Source organism: Ceratotherium simum, chromosome 16 (genome assembly GCF_057802395.1).
Source record: "Ceratotherium simum simum isolate JZ-2026a chromosome 16, ASM5780239v1, whole genome shotgun sequence".
NCBI classification, from domain to species: Eukaryota; Metazoa; Chordata; class Mammalia; order Perissodactyla; family Rhinocerotidae; genus Ceratotherium; species Ceratotherium simum.
The window spans coordinates 9,809,906-9,829,376 of record NC_141915.1 but is presented as its reverse complement, the minus strand read 5'-3'; the positions used below and the strand labels follow the sequence as shown (position 1 = coordinate 9,829,376).

General features: G+C 46.0%; 1 protein-coding gene across 2 annotated transcripts; it reads right to left on the bottom strand.

Annotated features, from left to right (window-relative positions):
- Positions 1-462: 462 nt before the first annotated feature.
- CCDC42 (coiled-coil domain containing 42) lies at positions 463-18,970 on the bottom strand. 2 transcript variants are annotated; one of them, XM_004433075.2, is made up of 7 exons: positions 18,888-18,970; positions 18,414-18,519; positions 18,001-18,105; positions 16,219-16,416; positions 11,443-11,664; positions 11,182-11,340; positions 463-691 (listed from the first exon to the last, which is right to left on the bottom strand). In XM_004433075.2, the coding sequence occupies exons 1-7, from the start codon at positions 18,968-18,970 to the stop codon at positions 614-616; spliced, it is 951 nt and encodes a 316-aa protein (XP_004433132.1). In that variant the 3' UTR covers positions 463-613. The 2 variants fall into 2 exon arrangements, with proteins under 2 accessions (XP_004433132.1, XP_087296297.1); XM_087440171.1 differs by lacking the exon at positions 11,443-11,664.
- Positions 18,971-19,471: the final 501 nt, after the last annotated feature.

Below are 19,471 nucleotides of genomic sequence, written 5' to 3'. Positions count from 1 at the left end.
TGCTGGCACCATACTGTACGGTTTAGCGTCCATGGCGGGTAGGGAGGTAGGAGAGCAGGGCTTGCTCCTGAGGTCATGGAAGAGTTCTTGACTTGCCACCTTTGTAACTCTGACTTGGAAGCTGCCTTCATAGTTTCTAGTGAGTCTTTGCACCCCAATTAGAAACACCAACTTTTAAAAAACTTTGTGAAGTGGTAGAAAAAAGAAGGGTCCTGTGTACTCACCCCGCTGGTCTGTTGCCCATGTGAACACGCACTGTGTGCAAGTCCAAAGCCTCAGAGATGCCAGACCCAAGATCTGGTTTCTAGTCCCTGGGCAGCCTAAGTGACCGGCTTTGAGAGGAGGTGCTGTTAGCGGTTCTCCCCTCGATGGACTCTCTTCCCCGTGAATAAACCACCAAAAAAGAGAGAGAACTTAGGAACAAACTTCTTATAGAATTTAATGTTTTCAGGGATGGGATGGACCAAACCCAAGAGGCAAAATGCCAGGGTGTTCACCAGCAGAAAGGCACAGGGGTCCCAGAGGGCTGGGCTGGGCTAACTGGACTGTAAGCTTACCAGGAACTTATTCTCTCTCAGTCCCTCTCAGAACATTCTGCAGCCATCGCTGCTCCTTAAACCCGAATTGACTGTGGCTCCTTCTTCTTCACCTCTGCCCAGATGTCTGACAGGTCTTGGATAAACTGCTGGATCTAATAAGGCAAAGTGACCGGAGTTAACCCCATTCAGCAGGAGGCCACCGCATCCAAATATGGAGCATGTCTGGGCGTAACCCATAAGGAGTCACTATTTTGCTGTGACTGACTTCTTGAGGCCACTTTCCCTCATTTGACAATGACTCTAGTTGAAATGGAGTATCAGGCTTAGCAGACCAGAAGCAATAAGTAGAAATGGAGTTGGGAATTCCTAGAGGCAGACACAGTGATACCGTGAAGAAGTAAGGCTGACAGTCTAACAGAAGGTTGAAGAGAGGGAGAGGATCATGATCAGACTCTGGGACTAGGAGCATTTAGTAGGCAGGGGCCATCCGTGTCAGGGGAAAGGGCTTTCCACAATTTAACAGGCTTCAATGCGGTCATTTACTTGAAACCCAGAACTGATGCTCATTATGATAATCTTGAGTCATTAAGAGAAGTTTAAATTCTATTTGATAGCTTCTGTTTTAAACAACAGGCAATCAGTATGACATAGCAGAAAGAGACTTGCCTCTGAAGTCAGGAGACCTGGGCTCCCAACACAACTCTAGGGAAATCACTTCATCTTTCTAGGACTTGGTTTCTTCATCTTTAAAAAGGGGAGAGGGAGGGAGAGGATCAAGATGGCCGAGTAGGAAGATCCTGTGCTCACCTCCTGCCATGGACACACCAAAATTACAACTACATACAGAACAACTATCTCTGAAAACGACCTGAAGACTAGCAGAACAGATTTTCCACAACTAAAGATATAAAGAAAAAGCCACATCGAGACAGGTAGGAGGGGCAGAGATGTGATCTAGTCAGGACCCACACCCCCAGCGCTGCGACTCACAAGTGGGAGGGATGTCACAGTCGTGGAAGTCCTCTCCAACAAACGAGGGGCCTGAGCCCCACATCAGGCTCCCCAGCCTGGGGACCTGCACCGGGAAGACGAGCCACCATAACATCTGGCTTTGAAAACCAATGGGCTTACGTCCAGGAAAGCCAGGGAGCTATAGGAAAATGAGACTCTGCTCTTAAAGAGCAGGTGTACAAACTCACTCACTCCAAGTCTCAGCACAGAGGCAACAGTTTGAAAAGTGCCTGGATTATATGTGGGAGAGTTTCATTGATTAATTTTAGGGCATGTGCCGGAGGGGCAGGGATCTGTTGGAACTTTCTCCAGGGATGGAAGCACTGGTAGGCACCATTTTTTTTTTTACTCCCCTTCTACCTAGCTGCCCCAGCTCTGGCAGGCACCATTACTGACACTCTCTATCTATCTTGCTGGCACCGTTCACCCCACTCTGGCATTCCCCTGCAGACTCACTCCACACAACCTGCCTGCCTTGGCTGATGCTCCTCCAAAGTGGCTCCTGCCCTGGTGGGACCAGCCCCATACACCAGCGTGCCTGCAGCAATCACAGCACAAGCACCAACAGAAGGGTACATGCAGCCTACACAGGGGACATATCTGGAGCATCTGGCTCTGGTGACCAGGGGGAATTGTGCTACTGGGCCTCACAGGACACCTTCTACATAAGGCCACCCCTTCAAGACCAGGAGCTATAGCTGATCTACCTAATACATACAAACAAACACAGGGATTTAGGCAAAATGAGGAGATAGAGGAATATGTTCCAAAAGAAAGAAGAAGACAAAAAAACTTCATAAAAAGAACTAAATGAAATGGAGATAAGCAATCTACCAGATCTCTACCGAACTCCAGAGAAGAATGGATGAACATAGTGAGCACTTCAACAAAGAGATGGAAAATATAAACAAGAACCAATCAGAGCTGAAGAATATAATGACTGAAATGAAAAAAATACATTGGAATCAGCAGCAGATTAGATGATGCAGAAAAACAGATCAGCAATCTGGAAGGGTAGTGGAAATCACCCAATCAGAACAGCAAAAAGAAAAAGGAATAAAAAAAAAAAAAAGAGGATAGCTTAAAGGACCCCTGGGACAACATCAAGTGTACTAACATTTGCATGATAGGGGTCACAGAAGGAGAAGAGAGAGAGAAAGGGAGAGAAAACCTATTTGAAGAAATAATGGCTGAAAACTTCCCCAATCTTGCAAAGGAAACAGACATCCAAGTCCAGGAAGCACAGAATCCCAAAAAAGATGAATCCAAAGAGACCCACACCAAGACACATTATAATTAAAATGTCAAAAGTTAAAGATAAAGAGAAAATCTTAGAGGCAGCAAGAGAAAAACAACCAGTTACATTACAAGAGAACCCCCATAAAACTATCAGCTGATCTTTCAGCAGAAACTTTACAGGCTGGAGGGAGTGGCGTGATATATTCAAAGTGCTGAAAGGAAAAAGACTTACAACCATGAATATTCTACCCAGCAAGGTTATCACTCAGAATTGAAGGAGAAATAAAGAGTTTTCCAGACAAGCAAAAGCTAATGGAGTTCATCACCACTAAACTGGCCCTATAAGAAACGTTAAAGGGACTTCTTTAAGTGGAAAAGAAAAGGCCATAACTAGAAATAGGAAAATTATGAAAGTAAAAGTCTCACTGGTAATGGTAAACATACAGTAAAAGAAATGAATCAACCATCTATATAGCTAGTATGAAGGTTAAAAGACAAATGTAGTAAAATCATCTACATCTCAATAATTAGTTAAGGAATACACAAAATAAAAAAAATGTAAAATACATCAAAAACATAAAACGTGGAGGGAGGTAAAAATGTAGTGCTTTTAGAACACACTCAAACTTAAGCAACCATCAACTTAAAAGAGGCTGCTATGGGGCCGGGCCGGTGGCACAAGTGGTTAAGTGCGCACGCTCCACTGCAGCGGCCTGGGCTTCACCGGTTCGGATCCCGGGCGCGCACCAATGCACCGCTTGTCAAGCCATGCTGCAGCAGTGTCCCATATAAAGTGGAGGAAGATGGGCATGGATGTTAGCCCAGGGCCGGTCTTCCTCACCAAAAAGAGAAGGATTGGCAGATGTTAGCTCAGGGCTGATCTTCCTCACACACACACACAAAAAATTTAAACCAAAAAAAAAAAAAAGAGAGAGACTGCTATATACATAGGTTGTTATATGCAAACCTCATGGTAATCACAAACCAGAAACCTATAATAGAGGCACCAAAAATAAAGAGAAAGGAATACAAACATAACACTAAAGAAAGTCATCAAATCACAAGGGAAGAAAGCAAGTGAAGAAGAAAGGAATAGAGAAGAGCTACAAAACCAAACATAAAACAATGAACAAAATGACAGTAAGTATGTACCTACCAATAATTACTCTAAATGTAAATGGTCCAATCAAAAGACACAGAGTGACAGAATGGATTAAAACACAAGACCCATATATATGCTGCCTATAGGAGACTCACTTCAGATCTAAAGACATGCACAGAGTGAAGTGAAGGGATGGAAAAAGATATTCCATGCAAATGGAAATGAAAAGAAAACTGGGGTAGCAATACTTAGACAAAAAAAAAAAAGGGCTTTAAAACAAAGATTGTAACAAGAGACAAAGAAGGGCATTACATAATGATAAAGGGGTCAATCCAACAAGAGGATATAACACTTGTAAATAGCTATGCACCCAATATAGGAGTACCTAAATACATAAAGCAAATATTAACAGACATAAAAGGATAAATTGACGGTAATACAATAATAGTAGGGGACTTTAACACCCCACTCACATCAATGGATACATCATCCAGACAGAAAATCAACAAGGAAACATTGGTCTTAAATGATGCATTAGACAAGATAGACTTAATAGATATATACAGAACATTCCATCCAAAAACAGCAGACTATACATTCTTTTCAAATGCACATGGAATATTCTCCAGGATAGATCACATCTTGAGCCACAAAACAAGTTTCAATAAATTTAAGAAGACTGAAATCATATCAAGCATCTTTTCTGACTGCAACAGTATGAAACTAGAAATTAATTATAAGAAGAAAAATGGAAAAAACACAAACGTGGGGGGCTAAACAAAATGCTACTAAACCACCAATGAGTCATGAAGAAATCAAAGAGAGAATTAAAAAATACCTTGAGACAAATGAAAATGGAAATATGATGTTCCAAAATCTATGAGACATAGCAAAAGCATTTCTAAGAGGGAAGTTCATACTGATACAGGCCTACCTCAAGAAATAAAAAAAATCTCAGATAAACAATCTAACCTCACACCTAAAGGAACTAGAAAAAGAAGAACAAACTAAGCCCAAAGTTAGTAGAAGGAAGAAAATAATAAAGATCAGAGCAGAAATAAGTGAAATAGAGACTAAAAAATCAATAGAAAAGATCAATGAAACTAAGAGCTGGTTCTTTGAAAAGATAAACAAAACTGATAAACCTTTAGTCAGATTCATCAAGAGAAAAAAGAGAGAGGGCTCAAACAAATAAAATCAGAAATGAAAGAGGAGAAGTTACATCTGACACTGCAGAAATTCAAAGGATCATAAAGATTACTACGAACAATTATACACCAACAAATTGGATAACCTAGAAGAAATAGATTAATTCCTAGAAACATAAAATCTTTCAAGACTGAATCAGGAAGAAATAGAAAATCTGAACAGACCGGTTACTAGTAATGAAATTGAATCAGTAATCAAAAAATGCCCAGCAAACGAAAGTCCAGGATCAGATGGCTTCACAGGTGAATTCTACCAAACATTTAAAGAATAGTTAATACCTATCCTCAAACTATTTGCCAAAAATTGAAGAGGAAGGAATGCTTTCAAACTGATTCTATGAGGCCACGATTACCCTGGTACCAAAACCAGACAAAGACACTATAAAAAAAGAATATTATAGACCAATATCCCTGATGAACATAGATGCAAAAATCCTCAACAAAATATTAGCAAACTGAACTCAACAACACATTAAAAGGATCATACACCATGATCAAGTGGGATTTATCTCAGGGATGCAAGGATGGTTCAATATCCGCAAATCAATCAACGTGATATACCACATTAACAAAACGAAGGATAAAAATCATATGATGATCTCAATAGATGCAGAAAAAGCATTTGACAAAATTCAATATCCATTTATGATAAAAACTCTCAACAAAGTGGGTATAGAGGGAACATACCTCAACATAATAAAGGCCATATATGACAAACCCACTGCTAATAGCATACTCAATGGTGAAAAGCTGAAAGCACTTCCTCTAAGATCAGGAACAAGACAAGGATGCCCACTCTCACCACTTTTCTTCAACATAGTATTGCAAGTCCTAGCCATAGCAATCAGATAAGAAAAATAAAAGTCACCCAAATTGGAAAGGAAGAAGTAAAACTGCCACTATTTGTAGATGATATGATACTATATATAGAAAACCCTAAAGACTCCACCAAAAAAATACCAGAATAGATGAATTCGGTAAAGTTGCAGGATACAAAGTCAATATATAGAAATCTGTTGCATTTCTATATACTAATAATGAACAATCAGAAAGAGAAGTTAAGAAAACAATTCCATTTACAATTCCATCAAAAAGAATAAAATACGTAGGAATAAATTTAACCAAAGAGGTGAAAGACTTGTACTCTGAAAACTATAAGACATCAATGAAAGAAATTGAAGACAACACAAATAAATGGAAAGACATACTGTGCTCATGGATTGGAAGAATTAACTTTGTCAAAATGTCCATACTACCCAGAGCAATCTACAGATTCAATGTAATCCCTATCAAGATACCAATGGCATTTTTCATAGAACTAGAACAAATAATCCTAACATTTGTGTGGAACCACAAAAAACCCTGAATAGCCAAAGCCACCTTGAGAAAGAAGAACAAAGCTGGAGGTATTACAGTCCCTGATTTCAAACTACACTACAGAGCTATAGTAATCAAAACTGTATGGTACTGGCAGAAAAAGAGACACATAGATAAATGGAACAGAATAGAAAGCCCAGAAATAAACCTACACTTTTATGATCAATTAAACTACAACAAAGGAGGTAAGAATATATAATGAGGAAAAGACAGTCTCTTCAATAAATGATGTTGGGAAAACTAGACAGTGCAAGCAAAAGAATGCAACTGGACCACTTTCTTATACCATATACAAAAATAATCTCAAAATGGATTAAAGACTTAAATGTAAGACCTGAAACCATAAAACTCCTAGAAGAAAACACAGGCTGTAAACTCTTTGACATGGGTCTTCGCAATATTTTCTTGGATCTGTCCCCTTAGGCAAGGGCAACAAAAGCAAAAATAAGCAAATGGGACTACATAAAACTAAAAAGCTTTTGCACAGCTCAGGAACAAAATTAAAAGGCAACCTACTGAATTGGGAGAAGATATTTGCAAACAATATATCTGATAAGAGGTTAATATCCAAAATATAGCAAGAACTTACATAACTTAATATCAAAAAAACCCCAAACAATCTGATTTAAAAATGAGCAGAGGACGTGTGTAGACATTTTTCCAAAGAAGACATACAGATGGCCAACAGACACATGAAAAGATGCTCAACATCACTAATCACCAGGGAAATGCAAACCAAAACCACGAGATATCACCTCACACCTGTCAGAACGGCTAATATCTAAAAGACAACAAATAACAAATGTTAGTGAGGATGTGGAGAAAAGGGAACCCTTGTGCATTGATGGTGGAAATGTAAATTGGTGCAGCTACTGTGGAAAACAGTATATAAAGTTCCTCAAAAAATTAAAGATAGAACTACCATATGACCCAGTAATTCCACTTCTGGGTATTTATCCGAAGAAAACAAAAAAAAAAAACTAATTCAAAAATATACAAGCACCCCTATATTCATTGCAGCATTAATCAAGATAGCCAAGATATGGAAGCAACCTAAGTGTCCATCAATAGATGAATGGATAAAGAAGATGTGGTATATGTATACAATGCAATATTACTCAACCATAAAAAAGAATGAAATCTTGCCATTTGCGACAACATGGATGGACCTAGAAGGTATTATGCTAAGTGAAATAAGTCAGATAGAGAAAGACAAATACTATATTATTTCCCTTTTATGTGGAATCTAAAAAACAAAAATGAACAAACAAAACAAACTCATAGATACAAAGAACAAACTGGTAGTCGCCAGAGGGCAGGGAAGTAGGGGGATGGGTGAAACAGGTAAAGGGTATTAAGAGGTACAAACTTCCAGTTATAAGATAAATAAGTCATGGGACTGTAATGCACAGCATAGGGAATATAGTCAATAATACTGTAACAACTTCACATGGTGACTAGTGGTCACTAGATGATTACCACTAGATGGTTACTAGTGGTAATCATTTCACAATGTATATAGATGTTGAATAACTTTGTTCCACCCCTGAAACTAACATAATATTGCATGTCAACTATACTTCAATTAAAAAAAGAGAAAGTAAGTTAGGAAGGAAGGAAGGGTTTAAGTAAATATGGAGGCCATTAGGACTGACGAGGCTCTAATGCCACGGAGGCCTGTGTATGCAAACCAAAATCTCAGCCTGTAAACGCCTCGAGGTTATGATATCAAAAGGCTAAGGACAGCCAATCACAAACAGCCAACTAGGCTTTAAGCTACAGCCAATCAAATCATTTCCTTTCTTTGCTTTGTACCTTCTCTATGCAAGGCTCTATGCTGACTCCCGTCAGGGGAGTGCTCCTAATCACTTCTGCTTTGGTGCTGCCAAATTCCAATTGATTTTTGCTCAAATAAACTCTTAAAATTAAAAAAAAAATTAAAAAGGAAGAGGGAGAAAAGGCTGAGCTAGATGGCCTCTTAAGATCTCGTTTCTAAAATGTCTCCTTTTCAAGAATATTCCTGGAAATGGGACTACACGGACTATCCAAAACTCTCAACAACCCTGCTAGGTGCTAATTTGTTATTATCACTGATATAATTCCCACTTTTCAAAAGAGGAGACAAAGAGACAATGAATTAAAGCAACTTTCCCAAGGTTACAGAGAAGACAAGTCTAGCATTTCCCAAACTATGTGCTTAGAATAAGCAATCACATCCCCATAAAAAGGTGTCTGTGGTCAACTAAGTTTTAGAAACGCTATCTGCTTGGAGAGTCTCAGGGTAGAACCACAGCAAAGACTCTGCAAAGTCCTGTATTTAAAAACAATCTAACTTTGTTTAACTCACAGTTTTCTAAATTTATTCGTTCACAGAGTTCTTTTATTCCCCCATAGGAAACTTACTAACATCTCGGGATTCTAGGATTTGCCAAGCACAGTATGGAAAATGCTGCTCAGACAGTTTGGGCTTTACTCAGGGATCATGCTGGACCTTTCATGACACAGTATATTGAATTCAAATTGTCTTGGCCTTTTGCAGAATCATTTTCCCTAAGCTGTCCTGTGGCCCCATGCTCCTAGTTCTAGATAAGTGGCTGCCTTACGAAGGCCGTGCTTGGATCTGCTATAGGGATGTTGTTGAGAACATTACTCGTTGAGTGTCTCTGTAGCCTCCTTGAGAAATTTCAGTTAGAGCTAAATGCTTGGAAAAGGTTTGCTCTCTCTGAGGAAACCTTATGTTTTCTGATTTTGGTACTCTGCTTTGCTTTTCCTTCTGGTTACCAGGAAGCTCAGAGCCAACAACAATCCCTGTTGGAGGCCCTTATAATCCAAGAATCCACAGTCTGTATTTCTCTTTTGCCTTGACCTCAGACTTTAACTCATATTTTCCTAGGTCCTCATTTTTAATTTTTCAGGCTACTTTTCATGTGTATTTCTGTCAGTAGGCTCATATCCTATGGGAATGAAGTGGGATATTTTAAAATAACATTTGGGAAACATGAGGCATTCCTGTAGAGGCAAATCAAGGTTGAGAGGGAGTCAGAAAGCTCAAAATTTGGAGTGGATAGACTGGAAGCTATGGTCTGTGCAGGGAATGCTCGGGCAGGGGCAAGGAGCTGGAGATCACCACCGCCTGCCCCCCCTGTCTTTCAACAGCTGAAAGACAGGCGCCTGAGGACCTCCGGGAGTCCCTGAGACTCTACTGCAGGGGAGAGGGGTCTGCAAGGCCAAAACTCATTTTACAATAATACTAAGATGTTGTCTTTTTCGCTCTTATTCTCTCATGAGTGTACAGTGGCTTCTACCAGAGTGGGATGTTTCCACGACAGAGGCCGACAACAGAACGAGCACAGAAGCAGGTGCGAGAATCCACCTGTCCTCTATGAAGCCAGATGTATTTGCAAAAGTGTCGAATAATGCCACTCATCCCACAAATATTTTTTGAAAATGTATTTTTCATTAAAAATGCTATTTATGTTGCCCTGCTTCTTGTCATTTAAAAAGGAATGAATTAAGTATTTTTAATTTTTCTGTTTGAGTTTCTAATATGGTAAATATCAATAGATGTAACCCATATAAACAAAAGCTCTCTGGGGTCTTGGAGAAATGTTAAGGCTGTATAGGTATCCTGACACCAACAAGTTTGAGAATTGCTGCTTCAGAGCAAACTTGCTTACAAATTCCCTTACAGTTTTTGACTGTTAATAATTCTGCTCTAACACGCCTTAAGATGCAGGCTGATTCTTTGATTTGGGGAAATCCTTCTTCTGGCTGGTCAGTGGGTAAAATCCTTTACATTTCACAAGTTTCACCTTTTTTTTGTTAAATAGGGGAAGTCCCTCTCAGTTAATTGCTTTTATTGGCTCATGTTTTATATTCATTCACCAAACACTTATTGAGTGTCTACTATGTGTCAGGCATTGTTCTAGACGCTGGGGAGACAGCAGGGAACAGAACAAACAAAAATCCCAGCCTTTAGAAGCAGACTTCCTACTACTTCACAGCAGAGCTACAGGCTTTTGCCAAAGGAATCAATAACGTGTCATGGTCCTCTGCACATCACAAGAAGCATGGCTGATGCATCTGCTGGTGCGAAGGTTCCCAAATTGTGGGACGTGTGTGCTTTGGTCAGAAGTGAGATGATTTTAGGCGGCACATGGACATGACATCAGATAGCTTTGAATCATACAATGAAAAAAGTTATTTCCTTTTCAGTTTCCTTTCAATTACTTCAGAGAGAGAATACTAATAGGACTCTTACACTTCCCTAAACTTGCTGATTTCCCCCCAGATTTTCTCTTTCCCAAAGAGTAGGCCTTGGGTACAAGCCTTTAGGATCTCACTAGAAATTAAGAAGACTGTTTTGCATAACTAATAAATTCAATAGTGGGTCCCTGCTACTGCCCGTGTTGACTGGGGCCAACGGGGTCTTAGCTCTAATGCAGTGGTTCTCAAAGTGTGGAACCCAGACCAGCACCACCCCCTGGGAACTTGTTGAAAATGGAAATCCACGGGTTCTCACCCCAACATGCTGAGTCAGAGACTCTGGGGGTAAGGCCCAGCAATACTCCCCTGCCCCCAGGTGATTCTGATCCTGTTCAAGTTTGAGAACCACTGCTCTGTCGGGGTCATTCCTCCCTTCAACCAATGGAGAACCACCTTGATTCAGTAGACCCAGCCCGCTGACCCTTGTGCCTTCTCTTACCATGTCCAGCTGTTTGTGCGTGTCCTCCAGGGACACATGGGTCGACTCCTTCAGCTGCTTGCTCACGATCTGGAAGAGGTTCAGCGTTGCCATCTTAATGGTGCCAAGCAAGAGGGTCTTCTTGGCGGCAGTGTTCTGGATGTGCGCCCAGCGAGATTCCTGGGGAAGGGAAAAGGGCGGGGCGTGAGCACGGAGGGCGAGTGTGTGTGCCCCTCGCTCATCCAGCGCCCTGAAGTCCCTGCCCCGTCCCGGGCCGCTCACCCAGACGATGACGTCGCTGCGGGCGCGGTCGAAGCGCATCTGCAGGCGCGCCAGCTCGTTGTTGTGCTGCAGGGTCTCGTCGTCCTTCTCCTCCATGTAGCGCGCCAGCCGCGCCTTGGCGCGCTCGATCTTCTCCTGGCCCTCCTGCGCCGACTGCATGAGGTCGTGGTGCATGCTCACGAGCGTCTTGTAGCGAGCGATCACCTCGTGGATCTCTTCGAACTGCAGGGAGGAGGGGCTCAAGTCACTGCACGACTGCCCCTGGGGGCGCGTGCAGCCGCCCGCCCGCCAACTCCCGGCCTAGGTGTCTCGGCCTGGCAGGGAGGCCCTGGGCCGCGGTCAAGAGGCAGAGGCTGTGAGGACGTCGGAGTCACGCTGCCCGTTCTTCCTGGGTTGGTATGGGCCATGTGCTGAGGCGCACGTGCCACTGGACCTGGGGTTCTCAATCTTGACTGCACGTTAGCATCACCCAGGAGCTTTAAAAAGCACACCTGCCAGGCTCCACCCCCAGAGATTGGGTTTAATAAACAGGTCTGAGGTGGTCCCTGGCATCTGATTTTTGCAAAAGGTCCCCCAGGTGATTCCAAGGTTGAGAAATGCTGGCAGAGGTCAGGTGGGGGTTGGGGGCGGGTGCATTTTGAGATGTCTACCCAGGCGATAATTATCCTATTCAACAAGAATGTACCAAGAACTACTTACAAGCCAGGAACTGTGCTAAATACTTGGGACAGAGCAGGAGATAAGAAAGCCAGACCCTGCTCTTATGAAGCCTCCAACTTGGAGTGGTATGGAGGACAGACAGACAAGCAAGTAGTCAGTTACAACACAGAGTGATAAGCCCTATCTCTGACTGGGGGATGGGACTGGACAGAGCCTGGAGGGTAAGATGTATAACACGGTGCTCTGGAGTATCTGCCCACCATTGCTGAGCTCTCCCTCCAGCGTGGGCTGGAGAGGGTCCCAGTGGGGCAGGTGGCCTGCCAGGCTCAGCCACCTCCTCCAGCATGGGGCAGAGCCATGCCACTGGCCCTCACTCGAAGGCCCCACTCAGCAGAACAGAGGCCCTGCAACCCTCCCTCTTTAAAGGCCGTGTGAGCACCAGCTCCAGGACGCCAACTCACTTCTCCAGGGGTTTATCAAAGTGTGCCTGCCAGCCACCCAGGGGACACTCCCTGAGCACTTTCTCCATCTCATGACATTTCCAGTGATAGATTGGTGTTACGGGAACTGCCCTGCTGCCCTTTCCCCAAATATACCTCTGTGGGGACGGGCCACCCAACCCAGCATTAGAGGAGGTGGGAACAGCCAGAAAAGGTTTCCTGGGGGAAGAGATCGCTGAAGTGAGACCAGAGGTATGAATAGAAGATAGCCAGGCTAAGGCAGGTGGGGGAAGGTAAGGAAGTATTACAGGTAGAGGGAACAGCCTGGGTAAAGATGATGGTGGGTGTGTGGCATGTTCAGGATGCTCAAGAGAGCTTAGTATAAATGGCCTGAGTTCAATGAAGAGGGAGAGATCGACTTGGAGAAGTGAAAAAAAGTGCCTAGTAAACCCTGAGAAGGAGTGTGGACTTCATCCATTGAAGGATTTCAAGAAGCAGAGAGAGAACTTCATAAGAAGCATTTCTGAAAGTTCACTCAGCACACGATACAACGGCATACAACAGTTAAAATGAACGGACTACATCAGAGCTACGAGGAGCACCTCTCCAAAACGTAATGCTGATGTCAAAAGGACTCAGGGGCCAATTTGAAGAGGGTCTCACTGTCCAAAGATGGGACACTTTGAACATTAGTAAGAATAAGTGCAAAGGATTGAAACATATCAAATATGTTAAAATCCATGAGTTCATAATAATACTAACAACAGTACAGGCCACTTTTGGAGGATGCTGGAGAATCAACTCATTATTCTGAAAACTGTAATAAAGAATCAAGCATTTAACAATCTTTTCGTCAAATAGTTGATGAAGGGAAGATTCTCTTTACGAAGTCCTTTTCTTTATGGTAGTATTCTAGCTAATATGTGAGAAGGGATGATTGAATGTTTCCAGCAACCTAGAAGGGTCTTCTACCCCCTTTCAGTCAGTATTTGCCCCCACTACCAAGTATACCAGCATTGTGACTTCTATCACCAAAGATTTATTTTACCTGTTTTAAAACACATTGTTGCAATCATACAGTATGTCCTCTTTTATGTCTGACTTCTTTTGATCAGCATAATTCTGCAACACTTGAGAAGCATATCAACCAAATGCAGTGTGGGGACCTTGTTTGGACCCTGATTGGAAAGAACCAACTGTACAAAAAGGCATTTGTGCAATAAGTGGGGAAATTTTAACATTGACTGGATATTTGATATTTAGGAATTACTATCAAATTTTTACTAGGTGTGACAATGGTATTGTGGCTAAGACGAGAGCTCTTATCATTTAGAGTTATATACTGAAATACTTATGGATGAAAAAATGTCATTTGCTACAAAATGGTAGAGGTGGGAAGGTATGGAGAATATGACCATGAGTTGATAATTGTTAGAATTAGGTGATGAGTCACGGGCATTCAATAGACTATTCTCTCTACTTTTGTGTATGTTTGAAATTTTCCATAATAAACAAGTTTTTTAAAAAAAAATCATTGATTGGAAAAAGCACGTCACAAAAGGACGTGCACGATACTATTCATAGTTTATGGATATGTCATACGTTGTCAAAATAATAAAAACAAATGTGAGAATGAGAAATTAAAAAATCAGGATACTGGTTACGTCTGAGGAGAGGGGACGAAGAATGGGGTTTGGAAGGGGGCACGCAAGGGGCTTCAATTACCGGCAGTGTTTTATTTAAGAAAAAAGAATTGGGGCAAATGGGGGAAAATACTAAGATTTCACAAAGCTGTGGTGAGTATTTGCGTGCTGATATATATTTCTCTATACTTTTCAGTATGCTTAAAATATTTTGAAAGAAGTAAAAGAAGAAGGAAAGAGGGAGAAAGAAAGAGAGCGGGGGGGATCACCCTGGCTGTAGAATGCCAGACAGGCTGGTGGCCAGGAATAAAGCAAAGCTGGACTCCACACGAGGTGCACTGGTGGTCTGGATGAGGAAGGGGCAGGGGCTGGATTCCAGAAATACTTAGAAGGCAGAACAGACCAGATCTGCTGATTGATGGCTGCGGGGAGAGAGAGAGGAGGAGTCAAGGATGAGGCCTGAGCTCTGGTGAGGCTTTGGGTGGGTGGCCGTGCCATTCCCCAGCACTGGACACATGAGCAGCAGGGCTGGCCTGGGGATGGCAGGAAGCAGATGAGATACAATACAGCGAGATACAGTCTCCTCAGTTCTAAGACATAGTGCTATATGGAAATTGCCGGGACTTAGAAAGCTGTGCATCCTTTGTCTCCCTGCGCCCCCTCAGGACAGTGATCCACACTCCAAGAGGGCATACTTCACACCTCGCTCCACCCTGGTGAGGGGCCCTACCTACCGCTGTCACATGGGGCCTTGGGGGAAACACAGTGGATAGCCACTGACACGGGTGGCATCCACGGGAGGCTCGGGTAATCGCTCAGGGAGAAAAGTGGAGTGTCTAGGACAAAGACCCGAGGAACATTTAAAGAAGGAGCTAGGAGGAGGAGCCCCCAGAGGAGCCTGAGGAGGAAGGGCCAGGAGCAGCGGGAGGGAGGAGTCCCAGAGGAAAGGGCAAAGGTATGTTTCAAGGAGGAGCATCAACAGTGTCCAAGGCTGCAGGATGTGTGTGGGAAGAGGGCAGAGAGGTTCCCTTAGCTCTGGCATCAAGGCAACTTTAGAGGAACAATTGTCAGTGGCATTGTAGGGCCCACAGAGGAATGGTCAGAAGCAAGGAATGTGCCACTTACAAGGTGTGAGACCCTGAGAAGATTTTTTTTTTTTTTTTGTGAGGAAGATCAGCCGTGAGCTAACATCTGTGCTAATCCTCCTCTTTTTGCTGAGGAAGACCGGCTCTGAGCTAACATCTATTGCCAATCCTCCTCCTTTTTTTCTTCCCCAAAGCCCTAGTAGGTAGTTGTATGTCATAGGTGCACATCCTTCTAGTTGCTGTATGTGGGACGCGGCTTCAGCATGGCCCGAGAAGTGGTGCGTCGGTGCGCGCCCGGGGTCTGAACCCGGGCCGCCAGTAGCGGAGCGCGCGCACTTAACCGCTAAGCCACAGGGCCGGCCCCAGACCCTGAGCAGATTACCTAACCTCTCTGGGCCTCCATTTCCTCTTCTGTCCAGGGTGATATGCTGGCTTTCTTCTGGATGCCAGTGAGAGGACTGAGTGAAACTACAGTGTGCAGCACCTAGCCCAGTACTCAGCATGTACGAAGCTCTCCAGCTCTGCGTTAGGGTGGGTGTTTTCCCAGTTCCTCTCCCTCCCTCTCCTAGTTGCTCTCAAGGAAACAAGAGACGTCGGGGAAGCGGGGAAGCAGGGATCCATGTGGCTACACCTGGAGGCAGGCAGTGCACCAAAACGAAACCTCGTTCCCCCAACAAACACACACACGTGGACATAAACACACCACCCATACTGAGACATTTACACAGATGTCACTACACAGACACAAAGATACACCGTCAGGTCCCAACCCTTGAGAATCGAGGCCAGCCTGAGACGAGCCTTTTCCAGCTGCCCTCCAGGGTTGGAGGCATCCCCTCAGAGCAGGTGACCAGCCCTGCAGAGGGTCCCCACTCCCCCCATAGCCCCAGGCCCTGGGGAAGAGGAGGTGGGGCTGAGGAAGGCACACCCCCCGCCCCCCATGCTCACCTCGGAGTTCTCCACCACCTTCTCCAGGAACTTGTTGAAGATGGAGTAGTCCTGCAGCTTGGTGCTCAGCTGCTGGAGCTCCAGCCGCAGGGCCACGATCTCCTGCTTGGCCTTGGCCAGCTCGCGCAAGCGCTGCCTCTTGAGCTCCTGCTCCTTGTGGGCTTTCTTCAGGGCGCGGATCCGTTTCTGGTCGTTCTCCTGGGCCGGGGAGGTGGCACCCGTCAGGCACGCGCCCTGCCCTCCCTGGGGCCCAGGCCGGTGGTGCCCCCACAAGGCCTCTGTCTGCTGAGCTCGGGCCACCATGAGGATGGGCAGAGGTCACTGGGCCACCCAAGTGGGCGAGGAGGCCCGAATTTTCTCCATTTGGTACTTGGTGCCTCAATTTCTCCTCTCTTCCTTCCAAAACCTGGGGCAGCAGTGCTCAAGCTACAGGGAGATGAGACGGGAGGTGGACCTGGTCCAGAGGGCCTGGCGGGGCAAGGCCATTCTGGAGAGCATGTTCCGTAGCTCAGACTGGAGCAGGAGGAGATGGTGCAGGCAATTCGATGCCCAGAAAGACACGAGGCTCAGCTGCTACAATCCAGCTGACTCCCCTTCTGCTAACCACCCCCGCCAAGATTAGGGGCAAACCCACCCTTCACAATGCACTTGTGTGGCTCCTTTCCCTCTTCAGGGGCGCCTGTGATTCCACGCGGATGGGCGTGTGTGGTGTGGAGGACGTTTGGAGGCATGTGGGGAAGGCACAGGGAGGATTGCACTGTGCCCCGCAAGCCCAGGAGAGGACTGTGGGGCGCTAAACCAGTGGTTTTCAAGTCCAACTGTGCAGCACAATCCCCTGCGGAGCTTTTTAAAAACACAATTGCCTCCGCCTGACCTTAGGCCTGCTGAAAGCAAGGAGAGAGGAGAGAGCCCCGGGGGTCTGTATTTGGAACCAGCTTTCCAGGATTCCGCCGCTGCGGGTTCTCTGGTAGCCATTTGGAGAGCCGCTCACCTCCAAATCTCCTGCCGCCCCAACCCCTCCACTCCTGAAGGCTGTCTTCAGGCTCTCCCAGAGCTCTTCTCTGGCCAGTAACAAGGACGGGACCTCAGGAGAATATGCCCCGTCCCTCAGCTTCCCTTCCCACCTGGTTTAGGCCCAGAGCGAGACAGAAGAGGCTCAGGAGCAGGGCTCCCCCGTGGCAGAGGCCAGCGATTCCCCGCTGGAGCTGGGCCAGGCCCTCAGGGCTCCATGAGTGCTGTCTGGAGCCGGTCTGGAGAAATCTGGGTTTTAAAATGGCTAAATCGCTCCTCTAAGGACCGCTTGAGAGGCGCTGTCTCCGAATGGACTCTGGTGCTGGTCCTTCCGCCACCCCCTGCCTGGACCCTCAGCACAAGGATGGAGGGCTGGGGTGAGCTGGGGGGACTCAAACCCTGTCTGATTCATATTTGTATTCCCAAGTGCCCAGCCTTGACTGTGGCAATTCAGTCACTCATCACCATCCATCCATTCATTTATTCACTGAATAAACCGTACGTACCAGGTGCAGGCAAGGAAATGGTAAACAGCAGTGTAGACGGGGCAGACTGGTAAACAGGAAATTCAAACAGCAATAAGTGGGGACATAAAGGGAGAAGCCCCAGCATTGTTGAGCACTGAAGAGACATCTAATCCAGGGTGAAGAGTCAGCAAAAGCAAGGCGGGGGGGGGGGGGGCGCGGGGCGCGGCGGGGAGGAGTGGCAATTTGCCCAACCAACGAGTGTGGGTGCCCCTGGCCTGCTGCAGCAGGCCACACCCCCTCCTACCTGGATGAATTGCTCAAACTTCTGGATATGGGCCTTCAGCTGGGCCTCCTTGACGCCCAGTTCCTCCCAGCACAGGTTCAAGCTTTCCATTCTGCGCTGAAATATCTTGAGGCGGGGGGAGCAGAGAGGTCAGAAAGGCCCCTGACGTGGGTATGGAGGAAGGCCCCAGCATCCCCCGCCCAGTGCCTCTATCCTCAGGCCTCCTACTTCCTACCCCATGCCCAATTCCAAGCAGAGCGTCCTAGGACACTGGTACCCCCAAGGCTTGGATCTTTTCTGTCTCTGCAGAGGGAACACAGAACCACCACCCAGGACTCCTGGCTCTAGCCACCAGCACCCACAAAATGGAAGGCTGTCTTCAGGCTCTCCCTGAGCCTGTGGCCCTTCCTGCACCGCATCCCCTAGTCCCCCACCTTCTTCTTCTGCTCCATAGCCTGGTGCATGATCTTGGCCTCCTTTTTCTTCTCCAGCAGCTGGATGGATGGGGACTCCCACTGCTCCTCACTGGTGGGGAACTTCCTGCCCAAGACACGGGCAAGAGGGGCCTGTGGGTTCTGAGCATCTGGGGCAGGCTGAGAGTGGGAATAACCCGTGGAGACAGATACCCATGGGGAAGGAAGGGGGTCCTGTCCCCCATCGGAGGAAAGGAATGGTATGTTGAGAGGGAGAGAGGGCTGTGTTGGCATCCAGGGAACAAGCTGGGGCAGGGTGATAACGGGTGGGGATCTGGGTGATGGGGGTGGATTGGTGCCAGGGCCATGGGGCAGGGTGATTGGGGCTCCGGGTTCTAGGAGCAGGAGGGGACAGGTTGGAAGGTGGGGCATGGGGTGGGCGTGGGAGGTCCCAGGCATTGGGGTGGGGGGGTCCCCAGACCCTCAGACACTCACTGCAGCAGTTGTAGCAGCCGCTCCCCATACTGCAGCCGGAAGTACTCGGCCAGATCCTCCTCCTCCATGATGCCCAGACTCATGGTGGTGGTGACCCGCTGGCCCAGGCAGCTGAATCTTCACAGAAAACAGTGGGTGGTGGAGCCGCAGGTGGGTCTGCAGTGGTGGCTGAGCTCCTGCTTTTCCCTTCCTCCTGCTCTTCAAGGTCCCACAGAGGGTGGGTGTCTGAGAGACTCAGGCGAAGACGGCTGGAGGCTGACGAGCGGCAGCTCAGGAGGATGTGTTCAGGAGGCGATGGGAGATCTAGTTACCTAGCAACAGGTTGTCTGGTTCTGTGGACCACACATAGAACCCAGGCTTTGTCCTCTGGCCCCTGTCCACACTGACCCCACTTTGGCTGGGTTCCCACTCTCTGCTCTTGCATTTACCCCTCAGGAACTCTGGGAAGAAGTTAGGCTGGATTCGATGCTATTGTCCAGGGCCAGGAGGCAGGGTCTGGGTGTCCAGGGCTGAGAAGGGGTTTTTGTTAGAGGGGTGGCCTTGTGAGGGAGTCCTGCCCCTGGAGCCTCCCTCCTGGGTTCAGC

Excerpts from the sequence above, each read along its gene's own strand:
- CCDC42 (XM_004433075.2), bottom strand. The coding sequence starts at position 18,970 with ATGAGTCTGGGCATCATGGAGGAGGAGGATCTGGCCGAGTACTTCCGG. Across the intron at positions 18,520-18,887 it reads CGGCTGCTACAACTGCTGCA|GAAGTTCCCCACCAGTGAGG; the intron begins GTGAGTGTCTGA and ends TGTCTTGGGCAG. Across the intron at positions 18,106-18,413 it reads CTATGGAGCAGAAGAAGAAG|ATATTTCAGCGCAGAATGGA; the intron begins GTGGGGGACTAG and ends CCCCGCCTCAAG.